Below are 23,997 nucleotides of genomic sequence, written 5' to 3' on the forward strand. Positions count from 1 at the left end.
CCAACAAAGACTTCCCGCGCTGACGGCATTCAAGGCTGAGGGGGGTGACTGGGCGGCCTTTCAGCGAAGGTTTCTCGCACATCAAGAAATGTCGGGGTGGTCCGACGCAACTGCCTTACGTGCGCTGCCGGCGACGCTGGACGACGACGCACTCGCGGCCTTTACATCCGCCCCAAGATCGTCCCGCTCCACGCTCCAGGCCGCGCTACACCTCATGGCCAAGGTGTTTGGACCGCCCTCGACCTGTCGCCACCAGTTTTACGAACGGCGTAAAGTGGACGGGGAAACTAAGCTCGCCTACCGCACGTCGCTGCTCGCCCTGGCGGATGCCGCCTTTCCCTGCATGGACGAGGAGGGGAAGGACGCCATGGTGACAGAGCAGCTGCTGGCGTTGGCCCATGACCTGGGGTCCCCATCAATACGGCTGACGAAATGGACATCTGCTCCTTGGGGGTTGCTACAAGTATCCATGCACACGAGGTCCTCAAGTGAAAGCGGACGGTCGTCTGTGCATCGGCGGGGATCGCGACACCTGCCTCGATGGTCGCCGAGCCTCAGACTGTTCCGGCTCGGGAGGAGGCCTTCACCGTGGCGAGACCGGGGGAGTGGAGATCGGGAGGTCGTTCGCCCATGCGATCGTCCCGCAAGCTGGAGCAACCGAAACCTGCGACGTCTCTCGTCATGTGTTACAACTGCGGCCTTCGGGGTCACGTCGCGGCCGAGTGCCGGGCCCCGCGTCAGCGCGCCACGGGACCACGTCCGGACGACGACCAAGGGCCAAAGTCGTCCCAGCTACCCCCGGCAAGTCGCAGCACCACACACGCTCGGTCCACATACACGGCACACTCGGGTCGCCGCTTCGCGGTGGGGGGACCGCGCATTGGGGCCGGGGATTCGGTTCGGTGAGGGGGGTTCGTACACAGCCTGGGAGCAGTCAAATGGTCTGAGTTGGCCCACAGGATAGTGGCTGCGTCGGCCGGGTCGTCCGGATGGGATTTATTGACGGGGTTGAGGTCCGGGTGCTGGTGGACACGGGTGCGTCGGCCACTATCATTTCGGACCTTATTCATAACATCCTCCCCGTCCAATGTCGACCCCTACTCCCGGTGGACGTACCATGTTACGCGGCGAACGGGGGCTCTTTGGGAATTGTCGGACAGATTCGGGTGACAATTTGTATTGGCGATATTAAATTGGCGGGTCCTATTTTGGTTTCATCATCCCTGGCAGTTCCTTGTTTACTGGGTACGGACTTTCTGGCTAAGATGCCCATTAAAATTCTTGTCGATCAGGCCTGTATTGAGCTTCCATTGGGTTGGCGTATTGCATTTTTGACAAGTCCTACCAAAATACGCACGGTTTGTGCAACGGTCCAGGCGCTGGCAACTCAGACTGTGCGAGTACCCCCGGGATCGCAGATGCTGGTACCCCTTCGGTTGCGGAAACCCTTCGGGGTGGATGCGGCGGAACAGGGTGTTCTGTTGGGGCCGTCAAACAGAGCTGTTGGGGGCCTCGATTTAGCGGTTGCTCAGACCATGGTGCGGGCGGACAGGGATTCATTCGTTATGGTTCTGAACACGGGGTTGCGACCAGCTGTTATTACACAAGGAGGCACTGTGCTTGCTCACGCGGCGCCGTTACCCATGGACGAGCAGCTCGTTGCACATGTGGATTCTAACCTCGATCCGCACCTTCCATCAGAGGAGGATACAGAATGGTTGGACTCGTTGTGTGCTGGGTCTAGTAACCTGTCTAGTGTGCAGTTGGGAGCGTTGAGGGGCCTGCTAATCGAATTCGCTGATGTGTTTAGCAGACACAAGTACGATATTGGCTGCACGGACCTGTTGCGCCACCACATAGCGACGGGTGATGCGGCCCCATTTCGGCAGAATCCCTTCCGGCTGAGCCCAGCTGAGAAGGAGCATGTGCAGTCGGCTGTTAATGACATGCTGGCTGCCGACATCATTTCACCCTCTTCCAGTCCTTGGGGTGCTCCCATCGTCCTTGTTAAAAAACAGGACGGGTCCTTGCGGTTTTGTGTGGACTTCCGCCGCCTAAATAAAATCTCGATGGCTGACGCGTATCCACTCCCCAGGATGGATGAGTCGCTCGATGCCTTGGCGGGGGCACGGTTTTTTTCGACGCTTGACCTGCTTTCGGGATTTTGGCAATTGCCCCTCGATGAGGAATCGAAACCGAAGACCGCTTTCCGGACACCGGGAGGCCTATTTCAATTTAATCGATTGCCCATGGGGCTACATTCCGCTCCCACCACGTTCCAGAGGCTCATGGAATTGGTTTTGTCAGGACTCCAATGGGACACCTGCTTGATTTACCTCGATGACATCATTGTTTTCAGCCGGACTTTCGAGGAGCACCTCCAACGATTGAGGGGGGTGTTCCTTAGGATGCGTTCCGCAAAATTGAAATTTAAACCATCTAAATGTCACCTGCTTCGGGAATCGGTGAGGTACTTGGGGCCGCAGCTTCATAGAGTTTGCCTCCTACTACCGCCGTTTTGTCAAAAATTTTGCCACCATAGCCAGGCCCCTACATGCTTTGACGGCTAAAGGGGTAAGGTTTCACTGGGGGCCGGAGGAGGAGGCTGCGTTCTGCTCCCTTCGGGACGCCTTAGTGCGGGCTCCTCCCTTGTGTTACCCCGATTTCACGCAACCGTTTCTGCTTGACACAGATGCTAGTAACATGGGTATTGGGGGAGTGCTCTCGCAGGTGGTCGGGGGTGCCGAACGGGTGGTCGCCTACGGTAGCAGAGTTTTGTCACCTGCGGAACAGCGCTACTGTGTGACACGTCGTGAATTGCTAGCGATCGTTTTTTTTATCCAGCAATTCAGGCCGTATCTCTACGGCCGTCATTTTACTGTTCATACGGACCACGCAGCGCTCCAGTACGCAATGCGGGTTGCGCAACCCTCCGGTCAGTAATCCCGATGGTTGGAGGTCCTCCAAGACTACCAATTCACGACCATTTACCGTAAGGGATTGCAGCACTCAAATGCGGATGCCTTGTCGTGGTTGTCGCCTCGCTCGGAATGCGCATGTCTTCTGGGATCGGCGCGGTGTAAACCCCCTCTCGTCATCCCTGCGGAAGTTCTGCTCGCCGCCACTGACGCTCCGCAGGTCGACGTACCTGCCGCTCCCGCGTGTGGGGACTCGTTACTTGCGTTGCCTCTTATTGAGTGGGGCCGTCTCCAAATGGCTGACAGCTCCCTACTCACGTTGCGTCGGAAGGCAGAGGGTCCCGGGGTGGGGGAGACGGGGGTCGGCTCCTGGGTGGTCAGACAGGGCCTCCTGATGAAGTGGGACACTATGTCCCAGCGTCATGCGCTCCTTGTGCCATCTGTTATGCGGGGTAGGGTCGTTCTGGCTGCTCACGAACAACTCCTGCATTTGGGATTTCATAAAACGCTCGCCCTACTCCAGCGGGACTATTATTGGCCGGGTATGGGGAGCGACGTGGCAAACATCCTAAAGGGGTGTGTGGGATGCGCTAAAAGAAAACCGCCGCCGGTAGCGGCTAATCCACCGCTACAGTCCATCCAGGTTTCACGCACGAACGAACTGGTCGCGCTCGACATCTTGGGGCCCTTTCCCGTTACACCTAGGGGTAACAAGTACCTGCTAGTTGGCGTGGAATACTTCACCCGATGGCCCATGGCATGGCCACTCGCCAACCAGTCGCCTGCTGCAGTGGTGGACGCCTTTGTCCAGGGCTATGTTTTGGACAAAGGTGCCCCCGAACGCTTGTTGACTGACCAGGGAAAACATTTTTCGAGCGTTTTGTTGCGCGAGGTGTGCGACCTGTTGGGTACAAAAAAAGTGCGTACCTCCCCGTACCACCCACAGACTGATGGAATGGTTGAACGTCTCCACAGGACGATTACTTCTATGTTGTGCCAACAGGTCTGTGACGATCAGGTTGACTGGGACTTGCAGGTACCGGGGGTCCTCGCGGCCTATCGAATGGCACCCCATGCGGCGACGGGTTTTTCCACATTTTTTCTCATGTATGGGCGAGAAGCCGATCTGCCCATGGATGCCAAACTGGGGATTTCCCAGCCACGTGCGAAGTCTAAATTGGCCGACAACATCAAATTTAATATCGCCAAACTGTCTGAAGCGCGGGAGGCTGCGAGGTTGAATTCGAGTTCTCGCCAGATCGCTAACGAAAGATTGCATGCACGAAAGGTGTATACGCACGATTGGAAACCAGGCGATAAGGCCTGGCTGCACTGCCCACATGCACCGTTGGCTACGTCCCCTAAATTGTTGAGACCATGGAGGGGACCTGTGGAAGTCGTGCGTATTGCGCGACCCCAGTGTGTTCAGATTAAATGGGGAAAACGCCATTGGTATGTACACCCCTCCCATCTGAAACCTTTCGCGGCACCACATGGCCTCCCTTTGTGCCGTGACGACCGAACGTGTGATGTGGCCGTCGACTCGGGGAGGGATGTGTCGCAGTCTGATCCTCATGTGTCTCCGCCTGACCCACTCCCAGGTGTCTCGGACCTGACGGCTGCTGACCGTCGGGAACCGGAACCCCGAGGCACGCGCGGATCTCCGATGCCTGCCCCGTGCCTTCCTGGACTGCCGGCGCCACCTGACGGTCAACCGCGTCTGGTGCCGTACGACGGACCAGCCAGGGGACTCGTGCTAAGACGCGACACTTTTCCTGAATTAAAAAAAAAAAAAAAAAAAGGGGGGCCCGGGGTTGCATCTTTTCGCGGTGTTTCCCTTCGGCCCGGTCTAATGTCCCGTTCAAGGGGCGGTCGGAAATGAAGGGACGCTGCACGGGTCATTTTTGTACATAGTTTATTGTTGTCGCTCGCCGGTTTGTACATATTAGTCTTGTTGTCACGGTGGTTATTGTTGGTGTTACGGGGCACACACGGGGAGAAAAAAAAATAAAAATTTAGCAGCCGGGGCGGCTGCGAGCTATGTGGGGGGGGGGGGGGGGGGTGATGTAGTGGCGGTACGCGCTGACAAGGGGGGTGCTTGTGTGAGCGCGCCGGGTGTGGCTACATCGCGTGGTATAGTGGTGACGCGCGCTGACCTTGATGGATCACGTGGCAGCGCGTGGTGCATGCTTGTGTGCGCTGACACAAGATGGGAAAAAGGATCGTGGCTACAGCGCGTGGTAATTGGTCAACTGGGGTGGGTGCTCTCAGCGACGTCTGCATGGGCTCCGTCTCCCCGGGAGCGGAGGACTATAAAGGAGGACGTGCGGGAGCACTCGGGGAGTTGTTAACCAGTGAAGATCGAAGACGGAGTTGGAGAGATAGGGCCCTGAGACCCCTAGTCCCGCTGTCCTTGTAAGGGCCGGGGCCCTGTGCGGCTCAGAGGTGAGACTGTGGGACCCGGGGTCTGACGTCCATGTGGGGCGAGGCTGTGGGACCCAGGAGTCGAGACTCATACCCCAGCCGGGGTGGGTTCCCGAGAAGCTACGGGGCGGAAGAACCCGTGGGTGTGTAGCCAAGGGAACCGCGCAGCTTAGGCTACAGTTGGCCATACTTGTAAATAAGTTTGGTGTTAATAAAAGTGTGCTACCCGTTAAGTCGTCGTTCCGCCAAGTTCCTACTTCACATCTATATTGATTTAAGTTGCGCATTTTGACGTGACGTCACATTTCTCTAACCCCCCCCCCCCTAGGTGCGTGACGTCATTCATGGACGGCCCCATAGGTGCTCGCTAACAGCACTTGCCCCAACAGCCTGTTAAGGCTACACGGGGATCTGTGTATTTGTGTGCGTGAGTCTGAGCGTTGTGCCCGTTTCTCTGCGCTGCTCACACTCCGTGCTCTCAGCACGCACGACTCAGATGCAGAATCCTCACTGAGCCACCATCAACACCCCACACACTCAGTGCGGGGTAGAGCGGTTGACGAAACGAGTGGTGGACGGAGTGGAGCAGCTCCATGGAGTCGGCGCGGTAAAACGACAGCAGCCCCGCCTCCCAGTGCAGGTGACACCCGACTCTCCGGGGAGGATCTCTCACCGGCACTGAGATCGCTACACCACCATGACGCACGAAGCAGCTGTTGTCATCTTTATATAAAACCCAGGATGAGTGGTTCTGTCCCAGGCTGCACTCTTTACCACGCCCTTTCCGTGCGATTGTCCCGTACGCGACTCCAACCTTATAGCCCCCCGCCGCACTCCCCACGTCCACCTCCCAGTAGTGCTGACCAGACGAGAAGCTCTCGGAGCACAGGGCTTGTGCACAGACATCAAAGTGGTGTGGGTGATCGGGGCGACCCTGGGAGACAGCAGTCCGCGTCACCGTCCTGAGGTCCGAGGAAATCTGGAGGTTGTTGTGGGCCGAGTTTGGGTCCAGAGTCGGTGAGCGTCCGTCTGCAGAAACGATAATCACAGTAGTCGTGTAACAACAGCACAACTATAACAATATCACTCGTGCACTAACACGCACGTAAATTACAATAGAGCAATTCATAATGAGCATTATTATACAACGTTGTAATGCTTAGTTATCGGTGTATGACATGTAACGGGCACTTTGTGAATCATATTCTTAGGTTTTTTCGGTAAAGTCACGTAGGTCAAAAAATGAAATTAATAAAAGTAAAGTAAAAATAGAACAAAAATTACGACGTTTCGGAGGCAATACAAGCTTCCGTCTTCAGGTGGAACCGTATCAAGTAAGAATCCACTGCTGGATGAGGGCCTCCCTACACCATGTGGGTCGTGAGGGATATTTGACCATACTTCACCACGACGGTCTTAACGCGTTGGCGAAGGCAGGCGGCGCGGCTGGCGAGAGCACAGAAGTACGGTACACGTAGCCCCGCAGCCTGTAGCACCTGCTAGGCAGGGTGGTGACTGCCCCGCCACGTGGCCCCGCAGCCTGTAGCACCTGCTAGGCAGGGTGGTGGCTGCCCCGCCACGTGGCCCCGCAGCCTGTAGCACCTGCTAGGCAGGGTGGTGGCCGCCCGTGCGAGCCCTGCCCAGGCCCAGCCCCTGCGGGGCTTTTCGAGGTGCCAGGAGGTGGGGCGCTCTGTGCGCTGGGGCTGCACGATTTGGGGAGAATCTCTAAGTGCGATTTTTTTGACAGATTGCGATTTGATTTGCGATTACACTTTTTTAAGTCACGGTTCAGTTCAATAGTCACTGTGTAATAGATTTAAAACATGTGATGGAGCATTACCACGTGATACCATCAAAATAAGAACTGCGCTTTCTATTCTAATGCAACTTGAAATGTATAAATGGCTTCCAACATGTATATATTTTAAAAAAATTTATTGAAATAGAACGATCAAACATAGAGCAATTGATAAGTTAAGTAAATACAGTTATAATAATAAAGAAAACAATTCCAATAAGAAAGTAATAGGACTTTTCAAATCGCAGCCTTTGCGACTTGCTAATCGTATTGTTTCAAATTGCGATTTCGATTTGAAATCGATTAATCATTCAGTCCTACTGTGTGGTAGTGCCCGCGGGAGGAAGTGGATTGCAGCAGCAGCAGCGTGGATATCAACACCGCCGTAGCGTCTCTGTGTGTGTACAACAAACACAAATATATCCCGTGTGTCACCTTTCACAGGCTGTAGGGGCAAGTGGTGTTGGTGAGCACCTGTGAAGGCAGCACGGCACACGAGGTGGGTGTGATAGTATAGTGATGTACACTCGTGTGTGTGTGTGATAGTGTATTGATGTACACTCGTGTGTGTGTTTGATAGTGTAGTGATGTACTCTCGTGTGTGTGAGATAGTGTAGTGATGTACAATCGTGTGTGTGTGTGTTAGTGTAGTGATGTACACTCGTGCGTGTGTGTGATAGTGTAGTGATTGTTCTGCCTCACGGCAGGAGTTTTGCCTCACGGCAGATGGGGGGGGGGCGTATGTTCACAGGAATTTCCTGTTATTGATGATAATTTTGGTCACGTGACCAGGAAGTTGCGATTTAAGATTCCCGCTCAACCACGCGGGCGTCGGCCATTACACACGTAATTCAAGATGGCGGCACACATCACGTCCCAGTGAAGCCAGCCGCAATTGTCCATTGTGGGACCTTAAGAAGCATTGTCTGTAAGTTCGTTTATGTTCTTATAATTTTGGCAATGCTGTTATAATGTTAGAATGACCGTTATAAGGATGTAAATGCCTTTATAATGCTGTTAAATTGTTATGATAAATACGAGGCCTAGTTAACAACGAAGCCTGCAACTTTCCTTGTTGTGAATGTTACTTGTAATTTAATATGTAAAGTCAAACTTGTACCCAAGTAACTATATTGCGATCTGGAGAGCAAAGATGACAAAATGTCTCATTCATAGTGCAGTTTTATGTGTAATACTGTACATCTGGGGTGCAGTGTGATGCTAACACGGTGTGCCTTATGTTACAAAGCAGCTTATGCTCTTGTATAGCTATTCTGTCTTGCCTCACGGCAGATGGGGAGCGTACGTTAACAGGAAGTTCCTGTTTTTTGATGCTAATGTCGGTCACGTGACCAGGAAGTGACGATGTTAGATTTCCACTGTACCACGCGGGCTTCAGCCATTATTCAGATAAGTCAAGATGGCGGCATGCATCGCATCTCAGTGAGACCACAGCCGCACTTATCCATTGTGGGAGCTTAAGAAGCATTATCTGTAAGTTGTTTATATTCCTCTAATATTGGAAATGCTGTTGTAATGTTGGAATGACCGTTATAGCAATGTAAATGCCTTTATGGTGCCGTTAAGTTGTTGTGTAGTAAATACGAGGCCTAGTTAGTAACGAAGCCTGTGACTTTCCTTATTGTGGATGTTACTTGTGATTTAGTAGGTCGAGTCAGACTTGTGCCTATGTTGCGATCCTGAGAGTGATGACGAAGTATCTCATCCACAGTTTAGTGTTAAGTGTAATGCTGTACATTTGGGGTGCAGTGGGATGAATACACTGTGCCTGTATGCAACGCATCAGCTTGTGCCTTTGTCTAGTTGTTCAGGGGTAATGTGGGGGCCTGGTCCTTCCAGGATCTATTGTTATCTGATACAATGTTCTGATGCTGTGGTGTTCAGTGTGTGGGTGTTTCCGAATTATAACAGATGCTGTCTCTGTGTTTTCTCACCAGTTTTACCTGTTCCAATCAATAAATGACGATCGGAGTTGGACGGTCATCCTGGCTTCGAGGGTTTATTGAACACATGGTTGTCTACTCGACTAGCGGTGCAACGCAGCGCACAGCGAGGCCGAGATATATTCAGTGGTAATGTAGGTGCCTGCCCTCTCCAGGATCTATTGTTTAGAAATATGTTATTTAAGACAATGTTATGATGCTGTGGTATTCATTCATTGTGTTGGTGTTTTCGGGTTATAACAGATGCTGTCTCTGTGTTTTCTCACCAGCTTTACCTCGTTAAAATCAATAAATGACGTTTAGAGGTGAATGTTCACCCTGGCTCTGAGGGTTTATTGGACGCGAGGTTATCTTTAACAGACTGTTGGGGCAAATGCTGTTAGTGAGCACCTATGGAGACCAGCATGGCACACGAGGGGGTGGGTGGCCAGTACCACGCCCGACCGCTTTTGTATCTCTCGTGTCTATGTCTACACACTGCACCAGATACTAATTTGTTTGTATGTTTAATCTCTTTCGCACTGCATATAGCCGACCATGTATTTACGGCTGAGTCTACCTAGGGGGGTTCAGGACCTGTTCAGATAATCATCACTGGTGTTGGCCGTGAGCAGAAATCGAACTCCAGTGGCTGGATTTATAGTGCAGCAAGCTAACTGCTAGACGACCCCTTTCCACACACTCCATTTCATCGCGACATACACACAGCCACGATTACATATGCAATAACATACATGCACACGTGGCAAGAGTCCGTGTTACTCACACATGAACGGCAGCAGTTTGATCAGAGCTCCCTGCTGTGCGCTTATCGTGGCAATGTCTTCTTTGCTGGGAGATGAGTGTGGAGCTTCCTTCTGAGCGTCTCTCCTATGAAACCACAACCAGCAGTGACTCACACAACCCGTGTCTTACACAGCATAATGATGCACAGCAATCATCACACAGCATCATCACAGAGCATCATCGCACATATCATCATCACATGCAGCATCACCACACACAGTCAGTGTCTTACAAAGCATAATCAAACGCAGCATCATCATCACACACAGCCAGTGTCCTACAAAGCATCATCACACAGTATCATCATCACACATAGCATCATCGCACACAGCATCATCACGCCCGACCAGCATCATCACATACACTCCATACATCATCATAACACAAAACATTATCACGCGCAGCATCATCACTCACAGCATCATCACACAGCATCCTCACACAGCATTATCTTCACAGACAGCATCATTACACACAGCATCATGTCCCACACACAGTAATCCAGTGTGTGAATCTGTGTGAGTTCATGAGTCCATACCGGTTTGTCTCCTTCAGGTGAACCTGCAGGAGTCAGACACAGGGGGGGCGAGTCAGTTCAACTCCAGCCACATTAACCACACGGTGATTGATAGAGACTATGAGCTGGGCTGCGCTCAGCCATTAGCGTATCCCAGTGTTGTTGGTAGTAATCAAGACAAAGCTTTGGACTCGTACGGACTCGATGGTTCTCATCAGCAAGATATGGCCTCTCAAACCGCTGCCACGGGCAATAGGCGTACGAGGCACTCGACATCGAGTGGCAGTGGTTGCAATCTAACATTAGAAATAATTACATCATGGGACCTCCTTTGCGTTACCTTTGTCAAAAGTTTATCAATTTTGGGACGATTTTTTGGGCCCAAAAACTGCAGAGAGGCCCATCTTTAATACGATTTTTGGGCCTAAAAGTCGGTAATGTACATGAATAATGTATATACATAACGTACTTGGTTAACTGTGAATAGCCAAACTAGTAATAGAGATCCATTGTAATTTATATTCATATTTTAACCCAATCTGAGATTCGCACCTGATTTGGCTCACCGTGATGACTTCACATTAATTCCTCTAAGACCAAAACAGGAGAATTTTTCTACAATTCTGACGGCCACCTGATGAGACTGGTTGTATTTACTGGCAAAATGTTGTACTCCTATTGTAAATATTATTGGCTTACTCTCCAACACACCAGTGTGCTGAACTAGTAACTCATTGGCATGCTATCTTCACGTGACAAATCGAATTGGCTGTGTCGGGTGGTGGCGGGTTTAACGACTTTTATATTTATGCGATCTAACCCAACTAAACTCTCTACTAATGGAGAACACTAATTGAAGCAGACAATCTCCGGATTTGTTTAAACTTTCCGAGACTGATCAAAAAACAATGCCCGTGGCTTTCCTGTTGATAAAATCCCTTCTATTTTAGCATTGATTGGTGAGCATTTGGTTACATTAATAATCAAAATCGAGCAGTAAGTAGCTTAAATCTGTATATTACAAGACCATGTGGTTAGATGTTGTCGTGCCAACGTCTGCATACAATACCAACCGATTATTAACTCTAAGGATTTGTGTGTTAATCGTTTATTGATTCTTTGGAAATTCAGCGGTAATTTATATTTTTACTAAAATATACAAATCCACGTTAGTGGACTTGTTTCCACCTTTAATTTCAGAACGCATGGGCCATAGATTGTATTGGCAATGGCGCCTTTCTAAATGTACAGGCAGTTCTCGACTTACGGACACCCGACTTACGAACCAGCTTTCATGAATTATATATTTTTTTACGTCGACGTAAAACGCGAACGTAATAACGGAACAATTTTTTTCATCTTACCGATCCTCCGCAAGATATAATGAGTCAGCCTCATGCTGGCAGTGAGTGTTTGTGCGTGTGTTTGCCCGTGCGTGTATGTGCGTGCGTGTACAAGTTAGTGTGTGGGGAGTGGTAGTGCAATGGTAAGCGCGCTGCGTTACCAACCCAGCGACCCAAGTTCGATTCCCGCTCACGACCAACAGCAGTGACGATTATCTGAATGGATCCTGGGCCTCCCCTAGGTCGACTCAGCCTCAAATGATTACCTGGTTTGGTGTGTAAACATCGCCAATGCAGGTGCAACAGGGGTCAGTGGTGGCCAGGTGGGGTGATGCCCACTCACCCCCTCGTGTGCGGTGCTGGCCTTCATAGACGGTGCTCTCCAACAGTCTGTTAAGGTTATATGGGGCATCTTTGTCTTGCGTGCGTGCGTGTGTGCATGCGTGCCCCGTGTGTGTGTGTGTGTGTTCAATTGTGGTGACTCATTGCGTCTCTTTCAACAAACCAGACAGGATCAGGACTTAAGGTAAGCGAAATAAAACCGATTTTTTTTTCTATTTATATTACTTCATCTTATGTTTAATTTACTATACAAATGTGTTACCATGTTATGTGAAAATGCACAGTATTTATTCTTATGTATGAGTTTAACAATGCATCAATGTTTTGTTGAACTGCAACATATTTCATGACACAGACTTTATGGGCATTTAAATAGAGTAGATTGTTGCATTCCGACTTATGAACTGTTCGACTTACGAACAGGCCTGGGAACGAGTTGTGTTCATAAGTCGAGTACTATCCTGGCTCCGCGAGCGCTCTACCTGCAGGAACGTGAGCGAGTCCCTCTCCTCCTGCAGAGCGTGCAGGCGCGTGGCTGCTGCTTGGAGCTCGCTGATCTCTCGCTCGTAATGAGTGATGTTCTCCTCGATCCGGGACAGCAGCTCACGCCCCTTCACGTCCACGCGATCCAAAGCTGCCTTCTCATCCTCATCCAGCGTCGCCCTCAAACGGGTGAACTCACCTGAGATGCGATCCTTGGTCTGGACCATGCAATCCTGCAAGGGTGTGTGATGGATTCTATAAAATCATATTCTATGCTGTTAAGACCAAAGTCACATTGTTTTCCGGTTACTCCAAACCTATTTTCCCCTGCTTCCACGTTATGTCTTTGGACTCACATCCCATTGAATATGTCCATAACTTTAGGTATCTAGGTGCTATCTTGCCCTTCACATTGATCATATCGCCAGTAAGATTTAATAAACAAAATCCTCTAAATAAATAAACACATTGTCTCACCTCGGCTCCATCTTGATATAGTCCAAGCTGCCATCCTCCCCATCTTTGACTCCTGTGAAATCATTGACTGCCTCGCCTCTTTTGTTCCATTATACCAACTGGCTGCCCACTTTGACCTTGATGCCTCCATATAAACACATTATTGCAACCTCTGTATCACCTCCAATTCATCCCCCCTGGATATGTTTAGAGACCACCACGTGGCTGTCTTCATCCTAATATTCCTTTAAAACAAATCCGCCAAGTATGTAAGGTCCTCCTAACTCCACAAATTCCCAATTGCAACCTCAATAAGTACCTCCCTGTTCTCTCCAAAATGACCATATATTAAAACTCGGTTTTGCGACGCATCTTTGCATGCTGCTGATACTGTGATGCCACCACCGCGAAGCCGCTCGGCGGGTGCCCCATCCACGACCTAGCCACCACCAAGCGACCGGGCCGACCCCGCTTCCTCCTCGCCGCCCCCCAAATGAACACACCCTCACCCATTTCCCCACCTAGAGCTCCGAGGGGAGGTCTCCTGGCCGGCAGGTTTTTACCAGAAAAGCCCTCCTAGGGATAATCTTCACGGTTTCCTGCGGCCAGGGAATTGGGCGACCTCTCCCGATGCTGGTTCGCACCGCGGCGCTGTGACCCGGGTTGAGATTGTTTGGTCACGGCGAGGGCTGTCCCACCACCACGGTTGAAACGCACCCCCCCACACACATGTATCGGCAAGGCAGGCAGGGGTTCACCGCCATGAGCAAAAGGGAAGACAGGGGGGGGGGGGGGCGGCTGATTGGCGCAGCGGGAATGCTCGGGGACCGCCACCGGCGCAGCAAGCCCGCGACGAGCCTTTGTCACGGAAACCGCGGCTGATTGGCATAACAAAGGCGCCCTTGGACCACCGCCGGCACAGCAATCAGCGGGGGACCCATTGTTAGGGAAACCGGGAATGCGGCTGAACGGATGCAGCGACCTGATTGGCCGAGAGGGCTCTCGGGTCGGCGTTCTTTGATGTAGGTTAAGGATAAAAGGGGGGAGCAGAGAGGTAAAGCGCTCTCTTGCTCCAAAAAGTCAGTGCTCGGGACGGCTTCCAGCTCGGCCACTCGTACGTCCATGCGACGCATCGAGGTGAGCGGCGAGGACGAGCCCAATGGAACGCCGTGCGCATCTTACCAGGAGTAAGAGATAAAGGAGTATTGGGGTTAGAGATATAAAAACCAAATCCGCTTAGAGCCTATCGAATTAGATAAATCGGGTACAGACCCTTGGGCAACAGTGTAGGCCTGCCTTGTCGATCATTACTGACTTAACAGCGAATCGCAGTCAGCCAGCAATAAATCATTCATAACTAATCGTAGCCTCGTGTGGTTTCGACGAGAGTGTGAACGCGCGCGGTGCTGTGTGTGCGTACGCTCACAGCGTGTGAGTGCTGCGCGGGGCTGCGCGAGGCTGCGCGAGGGGAGGTATCGCGTTTGGATTGTCGGTGCTGTGTGTGCGTACGCTCACAGTGTGAGTGCTGCGCAGGGTGGTGCGGTAAACGCAAATGAGCCCGGGGATGCCGGTGGGGACCCCGGAGAGAGTTCTTTTTCTTGGTAAAGGGCAGGGCGGTGCGGTAATGCAAACGAGCCCGGAGATGCAGGCAGGGGAGACCCCGGGTGCCAACGGCCCCCACAATACTACCCCACGTCACTGGAGTGTCCTTGCCTCTCAGCCTAGGCTGGGCTCCCTCCCCAGCCTCCAACACGATTAGAGGGCTGCGTGATGAGATGTGAACCAGTGCTTGACTCTATTTTCACCAACCTGCACTGACCCACGCAACTAAGTATGGCCAACTAGCCTCAATGATCAACACGATGTTGCGGAACCTTCGTCCAGAAGTGTATTGGTGAGGATCTGTAAATTATTTACCAAAACAGATAAGCACATGTTCTTGGTTCTTTCAGTAAAGATAAGCACATGATTCACCTTCTGCATATATTCATCATTAAAAGTATTTTGTACACAATCTATTTGCCCCATGGCCTTTTGGGACTGAATTATTGTATCAGTACTGGCAGACCTCGCTAAACGCTCAGTATGCTTCCTGAAGAAGTGAGAGCATATCGAATAAGCGCTAAAATGGGTCATTATACTGTTGTATATATCAGGATGTGTTCCCGTCGGCGTCATTGCTTTCGGATGACCAATACAGTGAGGGAAAAAAGTATTTGATCCCCTGCTGATTTTGTACGTTTGCCCACTGACAAAGAAATGATCCGTCTATAATTTTAATGGTAGGTTTATTTGAACAGTGAGAGACAGAATAACAACAACAAAATCCAGAAAAACGCATGTCAAACATGTTATGAATTGATTTGCATTTTAATGAGGGAAATAAGTATTGACCCCTCTGCAAAACATGACTTAGTACTTGATGGCAAAACCCTTGTTGGCAATCACAGAGGTCAGACGTTTCTTGTAGTTGGCCACCAGGTTTGCACACATCTCAGGAGGGATTTTGTCCCACTTCTCTTTTCAGATCTTCTCCAAGTCATTAAGGTTTCGAGGCTGGCATTTGGCAACTCGAACCTTCAGCTCCCTCCACGGATTTTATGTGGGATTAAGGTCTGGAGACTGGCTAGGCCACTCCAGGACCTTAATGTGCTTCTTCGTGAGCCACTCCTTTGTTGCCTTGGCCGTGTGTTTTGGGTCATTGTCATGCTGGAATACCCATCCACGACCCATTTTCAATGCCCTGGCTGAGGGAAGGAGGTTCTCACCCAAGATTTGACGGTACATGGCCCCGTCCATCGTCCTTTTGACGCGGTGAAGTTGTCCTGTCCCCTTAGCAGAAAAACACCCCCAAAGCATAATGTTTCCACCTCCATGTTTGACGGTGGGGATGGTGTTCTTGGGGTCATAGGCAGCATTCCTCCTCCTCCAAACACGGCGAGTTGAGTTGATACCAAAGAGCTCCATTTTGGTCTCATCTGACCACAACACTTTCATCCAGTTGTCCTCTGAATCATTCATATGTTCATTGGCAAACTTAAGACGGGCATGTAAATATGCTTTCTTGAGCAGGGGGACCTTGCGGTCGCTGCAGGATTTCAGACTTTCACAGCGTAGTGTGTTACAAACTGTTTTCTTGGTGACTATGGTCCCAGCTGCCTTGAGATCATTGACAAGATCCTCCCGTGTAGTTCTGGGCTGATTCCTCACCGTTCTTATGATCATTGCAACTGCACGAGGTGAGATATTGCATGGAGCCCCAGGCCGAAGGAGATTGATAGTTCTTTTGTGTTTCTTCCATTTGCGAATAATCGCACCAACTGTTGTCACCATCTCACCAAGCTGCTTGGCGATGGTCTTGTAGCCCATTCCAGCCTTGTGTAGGTCTACAATCTTGTCCCTGACATCCTTTGAGAGCTTTTTGGTTTTGGCCATGGTGGAGAGTTTGGAATCTGATTGATTGATTGCTTCTGTGAACAGGTGTCTTTTATACAGGTAACAAACTGAGATTATGAGCACTCCCTTTAAGAGTGTGCTCCTAATCTCAGCTCGTTACCTGTATTAAAGACACCTGGGAGCCAGAAATATTTCTGATTGAGAGGGGGTCAAATACTTATTTCCCTCATTAAAATTAAAATCAATTTATAAAATTTTTGACATGTGTTTTTCTGGATTTTGTTATTGTTATTCTGTCTCTTACTGTTCAATTAAACTTACCATTTTTTTGTCAGTGGGCAAATGTACAAAGTCAGCAGGAGATCAAATACTTTTTTCCCTCACTGTATCATTTCTTTGTCAGTAGGAAAACGTACAAAATCTGCAGGGGATCAAATAATTTTTTCCTTCACTGTAGATGTAGTCGATTACAACACGAAATATATATCTTTTCAGAATATCATGAAGTAACTCTTGCTGTTTGATTTTCAAAACGCATACAATTATATCAGGTTGATGTTCTGGTTTTTTAAACCTAGACATTGCGTTTAGAATTTCAGACCAAGTAGGGTTACATGTAAAGGTTACTTATAGGTCCGGCTTTCCAAATGTATGCATTATTTCCATTGTGTCCTGATAGTTTTGCTACATAAATCTTGGACTTCCTTGAATTGTAGATGGGAAAATAATCAAATGCCCTGCTCTCGAGGCCTGATCTTCAGCTCTCGCTTTTACCGCATCCAACATTTCTCTATATTGTTCTATGCATAACTCTTTTTGATTGTATCTAATATGGTTTAATCGTGCACCCTCTGTTTTAACGTATGTGTATTGTTGTGGTTTCTGGAGACGTCTGAGACGGATTTTGGAGGCAACACTATTTATTTAACACAATGCTCGGCAGTACAACCCGGCACACTCAGGGCAACGGCCCTTCTATCACCACTGCCTAGGGAGGTACTGCCTCTGGGCTAACTCACCCGATACGGGACTGATAATCTAGATCCTCCAGCTACGGGTGCCTAGGGGAGGCTACTCTAACCCGACCTGGCTAGCGTGCGGGTTCCAACCACTGGCCTGCTCGGATCCGGCCCTTACAAGGACGTCGGGCCGGGGGTTCCCAGGGTCTCACCACTGAGCCACACAGAGTCCCGGCCCTGACAACGGCAGCGGGGCTAGGGGTCCCAGGGTACTATCTGGCCGGTCTTCTTGATTCTGTCTTCAACTGGCCATGAGCCTGTAGAGAGGTCCGCCTTTTATACACCTCCCAACCGAGGGGCGGGGTCCCATGGGATCTCAGGACACCCCACAGCCCCCTCCTGCTCCGGGGCTAGGGATATAGCGACTGCCCCTGCTGGACTGTGTCAGCCCCTACAGGTAAGTGTACACAGTCCATTTACATCGCTACACATAGCCCATACACGCCCCTACATATGCAACAACAGCACATTGATGGAAAAGTTTTCCACTCAAGTGTAGTATGCTGAATTAATTTCTGATTGATGGCCTATATGGATAATATTGCAGTTGTGTATCTCTTGTTCGTTTTTCTTTATTCAAGGTGTTTCAATTCCCAATGCCAGCCACTTTCTCTTTATGCAAATAATATTGGGTAAACTATCGGGTCACAGTTCCTATTCATAGGAGATATAGTTTTGCAAGTATCACCTTCTAGATAAATATCCTGTTTAACAAGTGGTTCACCATCATCTCTGACAAATTTAGCAGCAACTTCGGTTTTGAATGTAGGGGCATTATGTCTTCATAGGTCTAGTTCAAGATATCCGATGAATACCGTTTTTACTTTCATAGTAAGATTGTTTCATTAATTTTATGCATTTTTCATAGTATTCGGCAATTAGATTCGGTATTCGTTAAATTTCGTTCAGTAGCATTGCAATTTCACTACAGCCTCTGTTTAATTCGTTATCGAATCGTTTTGCAGTTGCTTCTACTGAGTCAAAAATAAATAACTGTCCATATCCTGTTTTTGTCGGTGTTGCGTATAATGGTTACACCATATGATACATTTGACTGTGCATTCCCAAACAGTAAGGTTCATGTCCAGGAGGTTCCTTCATTTCAGCTCCCATCGATGCAAAATCTCCAGCAGAATTGCAGTCTCTGATATGATCTCAGTAATTTCGTGCTTCTGGTGTTACTTCTGTCAATAACTCTTCTTAATAGTTCATGTGCTTCTGTTAAAGGTGCCAGACAAAAACTTTCCCATCACGACAGCACTTTGTCTATTTCTTTAATGCATTTAGTTCAACGGTCCAATATTTTGCTTTACATAATGTTCATTCAATTGTTGTATTAACAATATTATGTTCATCTACTTCTACACATATTTCTTGGTTGTTGGCATTCGGGCACTTGACTATTTAATGTTCTCCTTTTGGCTTCCTTTCTCTCTCTATTTGAGTTTATTCGTCGCCTTTTTCTTCTGCTGTTTCGTTTGCTCTTTTTTTGTGCATGTAGATTTCGATCAGTGTTTAATCATATGTTTCTTTCGTCTGATGTCTCATCTTCTCTCCGCTGTCTGTAATCGTCGCCTACCTCGATCTATGACTATCACGTTATGAGGGCACGACCATCTCATCTATCTATATTTAAATGAGCATCGTTGTTGGAGCCATCTATTTACAGTGAGAGAAAAAAGTATTTGATCCCCTACTGATTTTGTACGTTTGCCCACTGACAAAGAAATGATCAGTCTATAATTTTAATGGTAGGTTTATTTGAACAGTGAGAGACAGAATAACAACAACAAAATCCAGAAAAACGCACGTCAAAAATGTTATAAATTGAATTACATTTTAATAAGTATTTGACCCCCTCTCAATCAGAAAGATTTCTGGCTCCCAGGTGTCTTTTATACAGGTAACGAGCTGAGATTAGGAGCACACTCTTAAAGGGAGTGCTCCTAATCTCAGCTTGTTACCTGTATAAAAGACACCTGTTCACAGAAGCAATCAATCAATCAGATTCCAAACTCTCCACCATGGCCAAGACAAAAGAGCTCTCCAAGGATGTCAGGGACAAGATTGTAGACCTACACAAGGCTGGAATGGGCTACAAGTACATCGCCAAGCAGCTTGGTGAGAAGGTAACAACAGTTGGTGCGATTATTCGCAAATGGAAGAAACACAAAAGAACTGTCAATCTCCCTCGGCCTGTGGCTCCATGCAAGTCTCACCTCGTGGAGTTGCAATGATCATGAGAACGGTGAGGAATCAGCCCAGAACTACACGGGAGGATCTTGTCAATGATCTCAAGGCAGCTGGAACCATAGTCACCAAGAAAACAGTTGGTAACACACTACGCCGTGAAGGACTGAAATGCTGCAGCGCCCGCAAGGTCCCCCTGCTCAAGAAAGCACATATACATGCCCGTCTGAAGTTTCCAATGAACATCTGAATGATTCAGAGGACAATTGGGTGAAAGTGTTGTGGTCAGATGAGACCAAAATGGAGCTTTTTGTCATCAACTCAACTCGCCGTGTTTGGAGGAGGAGGAATGCTGCCTATGACCCCAAGAACTCCATCCCCACCGTCAAACATGGAGGTGGAAACATTATGCTTTGGGGGTGTTTTTCTGCTAAGGGGACAGGACAACTTCACCGCATCAAAGGGACGATGGGTGGGGCCATGTACCGTCAAATCTTGGGTGAGAACTTCCTTCCCTCAGCCAGGGCATTAAAAATGGGTCGTGGATGGGTATTCCAGCATGACAATGACCCAAAACACACGGTCAAGGCAACAAAGGAGTGGCTCAAGAAGAAGCACATTAAGGTCCTGGAGTGGCCTAGCCAGTCTCCAGACCTTAATCCCATGAAAAATCTGTGGAGGGAGCTGAAGGGTCGAGTTGCCATGCGTCAGCCTCGAAACCTGAATGACTTGGAGAAGATTTGCAAAGAGGAGTGGGAGAAAATCCCTCCTGAGATGTGTGCAAACCTGGTGGCCAACTACAATGAACGTCTGACCTCTGTGATTGCCAACAAGGGTTTTGCCACCAAGTACTAAGTCATGTTTTGCAGAGGGGTCAAATACTTATTTCCCTCATTAAAATGCAAATCAATTTATAACATTTTTGTCATGCGTTTTTCTGGATTTTTGTTGTTGTTCTGTCTCTCACTGTTCAAATAAACCTACCATTAAATTATAGACTGATCATTTCTTTGTCAGTGGGCAAACGTACAAAATCAACAGGGTATCAAATACTTTTTTCCCTCACTGTATGTATATTAAAGCTAATAATTACGTTTAACTATTCAAACATATACATCATGGATATTGCCTTCCTGGTATTTTGATGAGGTATGTAACAGTTGTAAAATGAAACCTTTTATGAAAATAAAATCTGAAATTATTCAAACCGTTAAAATTTTACACTGAAGATGGCGACACGAATATTGCTTAAATGTCACTATTCACAAAATACATCGTGGATATTCCCTCCATAGTCTTCAGAGCTGAAACACCATCTTAGGAGCCAAAGCAGACGATCCAGGAACCGGTCTTTGGAAGCCAGCTGAGATTTTGCAGTCATCCTTATATATGTAGATAGGTATGTTTTGCTTTTCTATTTTTGAAAAAAATGTTCTCCAGGCCCATGAGCGCTATAATGAATGAGTGTTTTACGGCGTCGTGCTAAGTTAGGTCTGCCTGTATTCATTCAGTACAAGAAAACTCTTGAGCGTTTTGACATGCAGAGTCAGGCTTGCTTGCATCAATGCAGGTGAGCTGCCAGATGTTATAGACATGGATCCAAGTTGAACGCAAATTAATGATACATAAACCAGTCTATTGTTGCCTCTACTGAATCAATGCTGACAAAATGATGCACTCCCAGAAAACTGCGGAATCAATACTTTTGTAAAGATGCACGCCCACTTAGTGTGGCTGAAGGAATGTGTACATTTTTTTATCATCATTTTATCATCATTTTTTTATCACGAGGTACGAACGTTTTTTTTCTATAAACGTTGCATTTGTTTACAATTTAAGCAAACATTTCCATAATAATCCAATTTCCTGCAGTTATTACACACTGACTCAAGACTAACAGTTCAATTGAGTCTACGGAGTGGGCCTCACAGTGAGGTCAACTCCACAAACACTCACAGGGAAACTCCACGCAGGGTAGAGTCCACAGAGTCCACACACGTTACCTGCACGTCCTTGCGAGCGGCCTCCATCCATTCCACGCACTTCTTTGCCTCCAGCCTCTTCTTCTCCACCGCTCGCATCTCCTCTCCAACTCCACTCTGTAAGAGACGAAGTCGCCGGATGAGACTCCACTCCCTGAGCGTCCCCTCTCAACCCCACTCCATACGGAGCCCTCCACAGTGATGGCTCTATAATTGCCACCAGAAGAGTGGTGAGGAAGTCCGCCTGGACTGACTGAAAAAGGCTAAACCGCAAGAGACCGTGGAGAGAGACTCAACACACGGTGATGTTCGTTGTCTGAGATTATTTTTTATTAATCCCAGGTGACAGTTTTTATCAATTCATGTAGTGGTATCAGAATCAGTTCACGTATTTATATTGGAAGAATCAGATGAGCTACAAAGCTCTTTTCACAGATGTCCAGTAGGGTTGGTTAAGACCGTTACAAGAACAAACTATACAAAAACCAGATAGTAGTGCAAAGTACAGGAAAGGTAAACAAATCACCCAATAACATACACATACAACTAAGCGATCCCCATCCTACCAGGCAAATCCCACCGAGGTATTAATTTATGTTTCAGAAGCGACCTGGTCACAAATTAAAACTCAACAAAGTGGCTTATATTTCGATTTAAAGCTTTCGTGACTGCAGGGATTCATCTTCTTGGTTCTTTCGGTAAAGTCACGTAGAAGGGAAGTAATAAAATAATAAAAATAAAATACCGAAAGAACCAAGAAGATGAAAGTGGCTTATCATGTGGAAATGTATGGCAGCCAAATAATCTCAATGCATGTGTTTTTTCTGCACCTCAGTGGTTCTCACTGTCGGCATGTGGGCCTCACCTTCCGTGTCTGATGCTCGTCCTCCAGCGTGTCGAGATCATGCCCTTTGTGTTCTCCAGCGATTGTACAGACTGTGCACACGAGGCTCACGTCTTGCTTGCAGTAGAATATGAGCTCCTGTTTGTGCCTCTTGCACTTGCGTGCTTCTGGGTTCACATCTGGTGAAACCAGGACGTGATCATTGAACTTCATCTTCTCCAGGTGAGGCGTTAGGTGCTCTGTGCAGAAGGATGTATCACACTTGAGGCAGGTCTTCACTGCAAGCGTCTTGCCTTCTGGGCAGTGGTCACAGAAAACAACACCACCAGCAGCAGCAGCCATGGTCTCAGTCACTCGCAGCTGCTCTATGAGGTTGGCGAGTGTCACGTTCCTGGTCAGCTGGGGTCGTCGAGGGAAGGTCTTGCGGCACTGCGGGCAGCAGTAGGAGTCTGTCTTCTTCCAGGCGTCCTCCAGGCACTGGAGGCAGAACGAGTGGCCGCAGCTGAGTGTGGAGGGGCAGTCAAACGTGTCCAGGCAGATGGAGCAGGTCAATTCACGGTCCATGTTCTCAGCGGGAGCTGCGCTCGCCATGACCCAAGGATGCACCCAAAATAGTTTCTCACTGTGGCTCAGAGAATATATTTAAACAAAAATATACTTTATGTTTATAATATCGTGAGATGTTGATTACCATTGACGAGGTGTGTACTGTTCAGGAGACGCTGTGTGAGCAGCTAACACCGCGGAGACGAAAAAGGAAATGAACTGACTTCACCTGCAGTGAAGTTATGAATACCTCGAGACAAGCCCTGGAATGTTCCACGCGGCGGCTGGGCTCACCTGTGTAAATGTGGCGTTACAGTCACGCACTGTGTAATAGCTAAACCTGCTTTTTGTGTTTACTTTGTTGTCCTTCCCCTGCACTTCCGATTAGCACGGTTGGCTCCGTATGGTGTTGAATAATTTCAACATAGCTTTGACTAATCTCAAGTGATATAATTTTTGTACAAACAAAACCCAGCAGCAGCAGCCAGGGACACAGCGATAATGGTTAGTCCCACAGGTCTCATTTTCTCCTTCTGAAATCTGTGAAACGGGTTTATTCCTGGGGGAGATGTTCTCCCTTATGGATAGAAGCTGGTTAGTAGTGTATGTGGATGGTGAGTAGTGTGTAGATGATGAGTGGCGAATTTTTTTTATCAAGGCTCACAGACAAGAAACAAGGATTTTTAATTACGTTACACGGGTTACAAACCTCACGAGGCACCCCATGGAATGTGCTCAGATGTTTTAGGAATGTAAAAACAAGCCCCGCATCACACATACCTGTCTAGATGTACCTGTAGATTCGCGCCGTTGGCTTTAACCAGTGCCAACAATGGACTTTGTAAGAACATGATCACTATCGTGAAAATAACACATCCTGATATGCAAGCTTTCGATTCCAAGCAGTCGCCTGTGAATAAACGCGGTTCTCCGGTGAAACGAGTTGATGGCTTAAGCACCATAATCAATGCCAGGCATGAACACAAACG

At 48.5% G+C, this 23,997-nt stretch overlaps 1 protein-coding gene across 1 annotated transcript; it reads right to left on the bottom strand.

The window, feature by feature from the left end:
* Window positions 1–5,016: 5,016 nt before the first annotated feature.
* LOC133359556 (tripartite motif-containing protein 14-like) lies at window positions 5,017–23,202 on the bottom strand. The gene is made up of 6 exons (XM_061578000.1): window positions 22,484–23,202; window positions 21,640–21,735; window positions 12,575–12,808; window positions 10,429–10,451; window positions 9,871–9,974; window positions 5,017–6,371 (listed from the first exon to the last, which is right to left on the bottom strand). Exons 1-6 carry the CDS (start codon window positions 23,051–23,053, stop codon window positions 5,821–5,823), a joined length of 1,578 nt encoding a protein of 525 aa, XP_061433984.1. The 5' UTR covers window positions 23,054–23,202; the 3' UTR covers window positions 5,017–5,820.
* Window positions 23,203–23,997: the final 795 nt, after the last annotated feature.

This window comes from Lethenteron reissneri, chromosome 65, assembly GCF_015708825.2.
Source record: "Lethenteron reissneri isolate LAM-NWPU_2019-01 chromosome 65, ASM1570882v1, whole genome shotgun sequence".
NCBI lineage: Eukaryota > Metazoa > Chordata > Hyperoartia > Petromyzontiformes > Petromyzontidae > Lethenteron > Lethenteron reissneri.

What these genes read in the sequence shown, in the direction of transcription:
- LOC133359556 (XM_061578000.1), bottom strand. Translation starts at nt 23,053, where the DNA reads ATGGCGAGCGCAGCTCCCGCTGAGAACATGGACCGTGAATTGACCTGC. An exon ending in ACGAGCATCAGACACGGAAG is followed by an intron (nt 21,736 to 22,483) that starts GTGAGGCCCACA and finishes CGTCTCTTACAG; the next exon opens with AGTGGAGTTGGAGAGGAGAT. An exon ending in ACTCGCTCACGTTCCTGCAG is followed by an intron (nt 10,452 to 12,574) that starts GTAGAGCGCTCG and finishes TGACTCCTGCAG; the next exon opens with GTTCACCTGAAGGAGACAAA.